Source organism: Triticum aestivum, chromosome 6B (assembly GCF_018294505.1).
Source record: "Triticum aestivum cultivar Chinese Spring chromosome 6B, IWGSC CS RefSeq v2.1, whole genome shotgun sequence".
NCBI lineage: Eukaryota > Viridiplantae > Streptophyta > Magnoliopsida > Poales > Poaceae > Triticum > Triticum aestivum.
The window spans coordinates 137,039,146-137,049,288 of NC_057810.1; the positions used below are offsets into that span (position 1 = coordinate 137,039,146).

At 44.8% G+C, this 10,143-nt stretch overlaps 2 protein-coding genes across 2 annotated transcripts; one reads left to right on the plus strand and one right to left on the minus strand.

Moving 5' to 3' along the window:
* Positions 1–252: 252 nt before the first annotated feature.
* On the plus strand, positions 253–6,514 carry LOC123138963 (peptidyl-prolyl cis-trans isomerase CYP59-like). The gene is made up of 4 exons (XM_044558805.1): positions 253–286; positions 1,647–2,159; positions 2,214–2,645; positions 6,438–6,514. Exons 1-4 carry the CDS (start codon positions 253–255, stop codon positions 6,512–6,514), a joined length of 1,056 nt encoding a protein of 351 aa, XP_044414740.1.
* A 263-nt stretch (positions 6,515–6,777) lies between these two features.
* On the minus strand, positions 6,778–9,159 carry LOC123136176 (uncharacterized). Its single transcript, XM_044555494.1, has 3 exons — positions 8,254–9,159; positions 7,876–8,105; positions 6,778–7,747 (listed from the first exon to the last, which is right to left on the minus strand). Exons 1-3 carry the CDS (start codon positions 9,029–9,031, stop codon positions 7,004–7,006), a joined length of 1,752 nt encoding a protein of 583 aa, XP_044411429.1. The 5' UTR covers positions 9,032–9,159; the 3' UTR covers positions 6,778–7,003.
* Between the last annotated feature and the right edge of the window lie 984 nt (positions 9,160–10,143).

The window sequence follows — 10,143 nt, forward strand, 5'->3', positions numbered from 1 at the left end:
ACATATAGTTTCGCACACGTATATAAGTCGTTACGACTGTACGTAAACGAACTATATGGAACTATTGAACGTATTTTATTTTCCTTATTTCCTAGGTAGTTGGACTGGCTATATTTAGACACTCGATCAACTTGTGTTTGTAAGGCTTGAGTAAACATCCAGAAAGAAAGATGAATTGAAGGATCGTACTCATGATCTCAAACACCCGACATAGTGATGTCGTTCACTCAAATAAACATGTCCGGCTAACCGATGGCCAACGTAAATTTTAAGAACATACCACAGCGTCAGATTCGAAACATTTTATGAATTTTTTTTCAAATTCCAAAAAATTATTATTATTATGAATTGCTAAATATTCTTGAATACATGAACAATTTTTGAAATCCCGAACAATTTTCAAAACTGCGATTTGTTTTTTGGAAGTTTCATAAATTTTCAGAAATACAGAAACAAAATTTGAAATAGAAACATTTCATAAATTCACAAACATTTTTCAAAAACATGAACCTTTTATAAGAACACAAGCATTTTTAAAATTTGTAAACAATTTTCAAAAAAAAACAGGAACATGTTTACCATTCAAAACAATTTTAGAAAATGTGCAATTTTTAAACGCGAACATTATTTAAATTTGTGAACATTCCTCTCAAGCCAGAATATTTTTTAAAATTGGAGCATTTTTAAAATGCAATTTTTTAAGAACCTTGAACAATTTTGGAAAATACATTTTTTTGTAAAAATGGGAACATTACATTTCAACTAAAAAATTCAGTGTCCTTTTCCAGCTAGCTCACGTCCCAATTCATCCATCCTTCGTCTGGCATAATAGATCCATACTTCATAGATCTTATTACTGCATGTAGTTTCGCACATGTTTATAAATTGGTACGACTATACGTAAAGAGCGATATGGGGCTATTTAAAATCTGTTTATGTTTAATTTGTGAACATTTGACTACAATAAGAATACTTTTAGAATTTGGAAGACTTATGAAAATACAATTTTTTTTGAAAATGTCGAACAATTTTGTAGAACAGAAACATTTTTTCAGTTTTCAACAAATTTAGGAACAAGTATTTTTTTTAATATCTGCACATAAACGGGAATAAAATTTTGGAATTCTGAACATTCTTCAAAAATTTGAATAAAAATTTAAATTATAAACATTTTATAAAACATTTAATTGATAAAAAAGTAAAAATAAACAAAAATAATATTAGGAATGAAAAAAGAATAAATAACAAGAGAAAGGAATATAATATGTTAAATAGAAACTGAACAAAGAAATAATGAAAACGGGCCAGCCCAGTCCAGGGCTATCTGTGTGAAGCGCCCACTATCTATCGCCACATGCGGCGAATAAGATTTTCCCGGTTGCGTGGGCAGGGAAATAAGTGGGCTGGCTTTACTGGGCTATAGCGTGCGGCCCATGTACGAAATTCTGGACAAGTCGTATTTCTTTTTCTAGCACATGGATGCACAAAAAATTAGTACCACCTCGGATAGTAAAAAAAAAACTTTTCGCTGATGAACGGATGAAAAAATTTGGAGAAAGGCACTTTGCTTTATTATTAAGTAGGTAATAGGTATAGATATAGATAAAGATTCCCTTAGTAAGTTGTTTATATACCCTAAAAAATAGAGGACGGGGTAAGGGATCGACCGCAGAAAATTTGTTCTCGTGTGGGGATCGACCGGCCGACAAGACGCGGATCGGGGTTGGAGGCGGCAGTGGCACCGCGGAGAACTGCATACAGCGGGGTCATCGGGACGTCGGTTCTAATCATTACGAGTGTGGGCGACATTGACGTGGATCTGCACACAGACAAGTGCCCCCTCACAACCAAGAACTTCCTCAAGCTCTGCAAGATCAAGTACTACAACGGCTGCCTCTTCTACAGAGTGGATAGGGATTTCCTGGCACACACCGGCGACCTGACCGGAACCGGCACCGGAGGCGATACTGTGTACAAGCTCCTTCATCTTCATGGGGGCGACCAAGATCGGTTTTCCGACGGCGAGATCCGTCCGCAACTAAGGCATTCAAAGGCCGGCACCGTGGCCATGGCAGGTGCCCCGCGGTTCTACTTCACCTTGCGGGACGGCGTGGACCATCTCGATGATAAACACACCGTGTTTGGGATGGTTCCTGAGGGTGAATGTCTCGACACACTGACAAAGATAAATCAATCATACATTGATGATAAAGGAAGGCCATTCATGGACATAAGGATTAAACATACATATGTCTTGGATGATCCTTTCGACGATCCTCCTCAGCTGGCAGAACACATCCCTGGGAACTCTCCCATAGGAAAGCCACATGCCGAGATTGCAGAAGATCGCTTAGACGTTCCTTCGGATGATGCACTTGCTAGTGTCGTGATTGTTAGTTGTGATCACTGCGGCGGACACATTCCAGGCATTGAACCACCAGACAATGTCGTGTGTGTTTGTAACCGTAACCCAATTACACAAGATGAGGATCTAGATACAATCTTTTCTCGTTTTGGAACCATGACATCGGCTGAAATAATTCGTGACTGCAAGACTGGAGATAGCTTATGCTATGCTTTCATTGAATTCGAGGCAAAGGAGGACTGTGAGCATGCATATTTTAAGATAGGACATAGCTGGGAAAGTCATGCATGCAATACTGTAGCCAAATCAACAAATTTTTCTCCAGATGTCGGTCGTATGTCAACCTCGGAAAGTACCAAGAATGGTGCAAATCATCCACCAACGATTGCATAAACACACTCAAATTCTTCCCCGGATATTCAGGCCCCGGAACTATAAGCGACAGGAACATGGTCTTGCGTTGCATTATGGCGCCCGGAGGGAGATTGAGCGGAATAACAAACACGGGCCATCAGCTGTATGGATTAGACGACATACCATATGGATTGAACCCATCACCTGATATAGCAATTCTGACATTCCCAGCCTCGGCTGCTTCCTCGGGGTATTCTGTATCGAATGACTTCCGTGCTTCACCTTCTGATGGATGTACGATTTTATTTGGATTGTACATTTTCCCTTCCTTGTGCCACTTCATCATTTTTGCAGACTCCTCGGTGATGAAAAGTCGCTGCAGTCTTTCTATGAAATGAAGATACCGAAGAACCTTCGCAGGGATTTTTCGCTGCTTCTTCTGACCCTGCTCATCGACCACCTCAATATATCGAGAGGAACCGCACTTCCTACAGTAGTTGTCATTCGCATACTCATGCCTAAAGAAAAGGCAATTCTTTGGACAAACATGTATTTTCTCATAATCCATGGAGAGCGCCTTCATGATTTTCTTCGTAGAGTACATGCTTTTCGGCAGTTAATGGCCCTCAGGGAGGTTGTTAGCCCATACTCCCAGAAATGCTTCGAAGCAACCTCGGCTATAGTCGTACTCGGCCTTGACTGCCATCAGTTGCGAGATGGCACCATTCTCATACGGAAAACCCCACTATACATCCACTAATTATCTGCCATCTCTGCTTTATTGGAAGCCACACAACAAAATTAAGGATTCATTTAAATTACTCACATCAATGTTTTATTTTTTATAGGGTTGACGAGAAACGATATTTAATCCACCTACATCTCTAATAGGGAAAGATGGATCCTAATCCCACCCGAAATGTGTAGATTGAGTACGTTGTCCATGCTCTACCCCATTCCAAGACAAAATTTCGGCAACACCTCCCCGCTATTCTCCAAATACATGTATCGGCAAAATGCCGAGAGAATGTGCATCCGGAGAACAACAGGGAGGCGCCGCCGAAATCCTGTCTCGGAACGGGGTAGAGAATGGACAACGTTCACAATCTACAAATCCTCGGGCTGTCCGTGGAAAACGTTGGACAATCTGAAAGAGCTGCGGTGATAAATATGCAATTGAATGCATATTTATCGATGCAACTCTTTCGGACGGGAGACACCTAGGTTACGTGACTTGATGTGAAATTTTAATCTAGTGACATGGAAAAAAAGCGGACGAGGTGATGGAATTGTTGCTCACACTCGAATATAGAGGATGTAGTCGATCAGAGGAGGGACGATCGTGGACCAACACCTCCAACATCGATGATCACTCCACGAAGATGGAACACCACAAATCCTGTTAATTCCACCAAGTGAAAAAAAATAGGTCAACACCTCACATTAAGCATTGGCACAACATTATGAATCAACATGAAACAACATGTCAAATTGCAAAAAAGCTTTATTAACTATTTTAGAAACTAAGAGTCTCAAATTGCTTCTTATGAATCAACATGAACTAACACTAACTTGACCAAACACTAACTTGACCAAACACTAACTTGACCAGCATCCATCCATCTACCACAAACTTGACCAACGTCTATTCATCTATATTTTAGAAACTAAGTGTCCAAAACATTTGTTAACTTGACTAACATCCATTCACAAACTTAGTAAAAACTATCTAGTACTCCCTCCGTCCGGAAATACTTGTCATCAACACACATTGCTATAATTCCATCTATCTATCCCCTTGTAGCAGCAGCACACACGCAGTGGCGGCGGCAAGCAGCGTGAGTACGCAGCTAGCGGCGGCGACCATGAGCACGAGCAGCGGCAACAAGGGACCGTGGGAGGCTGGGGGGCGATGGAGTTGGAGGCCGGTTGCGAAGGGGCCGGCAACGAACGCGTCCGGCGGTGGAGGGACGGGAGGGCCGGGGCGGAGAACATGGCCGGCCGGAGAAGAAGCGGCCGGACGGAGCTAGTCGTACACCGGAAGCGGCCTCACTTCAGGGAAGGAGAATTCTAGTCTCAAACTTTTTGGTGGCCGGGGATCGCGGCATCACCAGCATTGGCTTTGCCCCCGGTACAGCTCCTGCGCTCTAGAGGATCGTCTGGTCTTTTCCCACCACAGCTAGCCTCTCTGGAGGCTATCACCTCGTGAAACTGAAGGAGGTTGAGCTGTGACCCGGGCCCGGTGAAACACTATCTGAGTGCAACGATAACCATCCAATATTTTTTAGACACAACCAATGCCTTCAGGGTCAAGAACCTGGAACTGCAGGTGCGGCAGCTTCATGAGCGCCGTCAGTACAAGAATCCACAGCAAGTGCCCTGGAATGGATGCCGCAAACCTGAAGGAGGGCCAGCTTATCACAATCTCCCTCAATTTGATGACCATATAATTGGATTTGTATAGTAGTACATGCAATGTATGGGTGTGTAACTGATCCTTTGTGCCCCCTTACATGTGTCTGTGAGTATTAATTCCCCTGTATTGCCATTCCGGCCCTCCTAATCAGTTTGTTGTCCTGCAATCCTTTTCGCTGTACTTCATATATTGACAGCCAACACAAGCAAAATCAGCATTCCCATGCTTCAGGTGGTCTTATTCTGAAGGCTGGCTGAACTGTGTGAAGCAGAGCCCCATTCTAACACGCCAATCCAAAGGCCTTCATAACTTGACATCATTAAGGACTGAGGAGGCTAAAGCAATAGAGCATACCCAAGGAAGGAAGCATGATTCACACACAGGATTAGCACAGTAATTTGACAGTGAGTGAGGGCTTGCATGTGTCAGCAAACCCATGAAGAAGATACTTTGGTAAGAAACAATGCATGCAGATGTTATGTTTTGTAATGCATAAACTGGCATCATTATCCAACCATACATGCACGCAGGAACACCTGTGATCATATAATGCATTTGCGAAATGTGTCCCAGATCAATCTCACACCACACCAGCTGATAACTCCGGTTTACACACGACTGAAAAAATGACAATAACTACTTACTGGACGCTAATTAATCAGACAATCGCTTGATGGAAACAAATAAGGGGCTTCATGCACTGATGCACCCGAGGTAAATTCACTTCTTTCCTTGAGTAAAACCAGACTACTGACTGTACTCTATTTAATCAGACAAGAAAGCAGGTAGGAGCAGTACAATACAAGTCAGCTATGCTACCAGAATAATACAAGTCAGTAAAACCAGACTACTGACTGGACTCTAATTAATCAGACAATAAGACCAATGCAGATTACTCAACACAGAAATGCTTCCACACAACATATCTTAAAAGTATCTTACATACAATACGTGATAGTTGGACACTTCTATTATCCAGGAGAAAGTGGAGTGCAACATGTACTGCCAATATGAGCAGCAGTAGAGGGCACACAGTAATACCCATTCTGAAGGTTGTGTTATTGCTTCACGTGGCCTTATTCTGAAGGCAAGCAGAACTGATTGAAGTAATACTGACCTAGCCAATCCAAAGGCTTGCACTGACACAGCCCTGCATAACTTACCTTCACTAAGGAGGCTGAAGCAAATAAAAAGGCATAGCCAAAGGAAGGAAAGGATGTCAGAAAACCTGTGGAGATACTTTGTTAAGAAACAATGCGTCCAGATGTGATTTTTGTAATGCATAAACTGGCATGCATGCAGGAACATCTGTGACCAGTAATGTGACTGATCTCATGTCACGCGCATCTGATATATGGCTCCAGTTTACAGATAACTAAGGAAGAAAAATTGTATTGCATGATGAAAACAAATAAGCAAGTGTGTCATGCACCTGAAGAAGATTCACTTGCTTCTTCAAGTAAAACCAGATTATCTGTCTAATCAGACTGCATAAACTGAAAAAGAAAAATGCTACTGCCTAAACAGTTTCTTCAAGCAAATGTGTCATGCCAGCAGGTAGAAGTCTCATGCTATGCTACCATAATAATACAAGTCAGCAACCACAAGCATAGTAATTAATCAGAGAACAGACCATAGCAGATTAATCAACACAGAAATGCTTTCAAACAGCATATTAAAAGTCACAGTCAATACACAACCAAACAAATAGTTGCCTGGTGCATCAGTCATAGTTGGACAGGTTATATATATAGCTAATCCAATGCAGATGTATAGCATAAGGCATAGTTGGACAACTTACATATATAACTAAACACGATGCAGAAATACTACTACAGGAACTTCAACAAGCTAATACCAAGCAGTTCTTAAAAGATTCGTTCCGTGTCAGGCTCTCCATTCAGCCCCACTTGTGTGAACGCAACCTCTGGTTCGTCCCTTTGAAAATCCCTGTCAACACCCGCAAGCATCTCCACGTCCAAAGCAAGACGGGACCAAGCAACAGAGATCTCCACCTCGGCACCGAGGAGGCAACACCGACCACGATCTATGTTGCATTCTTGGGCTTCGAAGCAGACCTGCGTTTTTGCAGGGAGAACGCCAGGTGGTGCATAGGCCTGTATTTCAACTTCCAGCTGTCCGCTTGGTTCTACAGAAACAACTTGCCTTGACAGATAAAGGTATCCATCTGAACGCGCAGGTCTACTTCCATCTTTTGAATCAAGCAGCAAGATTTCCCCAGACGAAGGCTGAGCAACATACTTGATTTCACCATCACTGTCCTCCATAAGTTCCCGTGATGCCGGGGAGCAAGCAACCCGAACACCATGTCCAAAAGGCCACGCCCCATTGTCTTTGACGACACGTACGCCAATGATGGTGGCCTGGACCGAACCTAGAAATCGCTCCAAGCGTAACTCCATCGTGCAGAAGCAGTTCTGAAAGCAGATGGTGGATACACCAATACGGCATCGGGTTTGGCGGTATGTATCTGTGATCAACGGCCTGTCCCGAGACTTGACGCTGCCTTTCACCATAAGCTGGACCTCATAACTGACATAGTCCTCAAACAAAACAGCGCGAGACGGGGCGATCAGGCGCAGATAAGGATCCTGCATGCACAAGCATCATCATATCAGCCACCGCATTAATTAATAATCAACAAGGTAGGACGCGGGCATACAGGCAAGAAGATACACAAAAGAAAATGGAGAGCAAATTAATACACCAGCAACCGTACATTTTGAGTAAGTTCTTGGGAGTTGCTCCTATCGCAAAAGAAGATAAGGTTGCGGTTGTAGTCCACGCCATCACGGGCAGCGACCACACCATACACGGACAATGGAAATTTGAAGCCACCTTTCACCTCTGTAAGCTTGACAGAGAAGATCTGCACGGCAGGTTCTATGCCAGCGCCCCATGGGATGCGCCCAGGTGCCAAGTGTGTAAACTGCATGGAACTCACTGTCGCTGCACCCAAGTAAATCAGATGTCAGAAATCTAACATGAACCGAGTAAATCCCCTATTCCCTTGTTAAGGAAGGGCAACCGTCGAAGGTAAACTAGTTAAATTAAACAAGAGTGAGAAAACAAAGCCACATGGTTAATTACTACTCACTCTTGTTAAGGAAGTGGCCGCTGCGTCGGCTAAACGCAGCCTCCCAGTCACGACTGAAGGACTCAAACATGAGCTTCTCGGTAGACATCACCCTCTTCTCCTTGGCTAATTGTGCCTCTGATTTGCCTCTGTCTACCTCATCGTCGTCAACACAATCAGTGTCAGCTCGATCATGGCCATCACCGTTTATGGACACTTTTGCCCCCATCACTGCCTCAGCATCAATCTCCGAAATTGGTGTGGAGCCGGTGATCCTCTGGACCTCCTCCTCCTCCATGGCTGGCTTGCCACACTCCATCTTATCCTCTTCCTCGTCGTCACCAGAACCATCAGCACCATCATCATCATCTGAAATTGGATCTGCTCCTAATGTCGAACTCAGATCACTGAGACCATTCATATGCTTCCCCGAGGGGTCCGACAGATCAGAGATCGCGGGGGAGGTGTGGGCAGTTCCGGCAGTTATCCCCATCCGCTTGCGCAAGACCTTGATACGATTGTCGAGAAAACCAAGCCCCTTCTGCGTGCCCAAACTACGGTAGGAGTTGGAAGAATCGAACCTCTCCTTCTCGGGCGTGCCCTTGTCCTTCTTCTGCTTCTTCTTCTTCTTCTTCATCAGCGTATTGCGGAGGTCCGTGAAGAACTCGAGCTCATCAGCAAGGTCAGCTCGATTCCTCTTGCGACGAGGCTGATTCCGCTGCACGACCTTCTCTTCCATCTGCATCTCCAACTCACGAGGCGTCTGTACCTCCTCTTTTGCCGGGCTGCCACCCGCCATCGCTCGCCTTTTTGTGGTTCCCTCGCCTCCCGCCGCACCCCGCCGCCGCCGCCGCCGCCGCCTATCTTAGGGTTTCACGAAAGAGGGATTTTGTTTTTCTTGAGCGATTCTAGGGAAACTTTTGGACTCATCAGTTCGGCCGTGGGGTGGTTATACTTTTCGTTTCTCTCTCAGCCGACCCGGCCCGGCCCGGCCCGGACAAATAGATCGAGAAGCACCGCCCCCGCAAGGGGGTGATCCCTAGTCCGCACAAGGTTTGTTATTAGTACTCTACAGGCTCGTAATTGTCTAAAAAAAAAACTCTATAGGCTCGTAATTGTCTCAAAAAAAAACTCTATAGGCTCGTAAGGGTTTGTTTTTCCTCTTTTTATTTTTTAATCTAGAACACCTTGCATTCCAATTACGGAGGACCGACTATATAGGCGGTCACGGCACGGATTACATCGTCAGGAAAGTCCGACAGCCACACACGTAGGCTGCTCGGATCACCACTCGACCCAAGGGCCGCCAACAAATGTGCTGGCCTATTACATAACTGAGGACAGTTCGCTACTTGGTACTGAACGAAGCCTGGCCGTAGCAGAAATTTTTGTTGTGGAACGTAGCAGAAATTCAAAATTTTCTACGCATCACCAAGATCAATCTATGGAGTAATCTAGCAACGAGGGGAAGGAGAGTGCATCTACATACCCTTGTAGATCGCTAAGCAGAAGCGTTCAAGTGAACGCGGTTGATGGAGTCATACTCGCGGTGATTCAAATCGCGGAAGATCCGATATAGCGCCGAACGGACGGCGCCTCCGCGTTCAACACACGTACAGCCCGGGGATGTCTGCTCCTTCTTGATCCAGCAAGGGGAGAGGAGAAGTTGAGGGAGAACTCCGACAGCACGACGGCGTGATGGTGGTGGAGCTCGTGTTTTTCCAGCAGGGCTTCACCAAGCACTACGGAGGAGGAGGAGGTGTTGGAGGAGGGAGAGGGCTGCGCCAAGCGAAGGGTGTGCGGCTTCCCTCTCTCTCCCTCACTATATATAGGGGTAAGGGGGGTGGAGGAGGCGCCCTAGGGTTCCCTAGGGGAGGGGCGGCGGCCACAGGGGAAACCCTAGATGGGTTT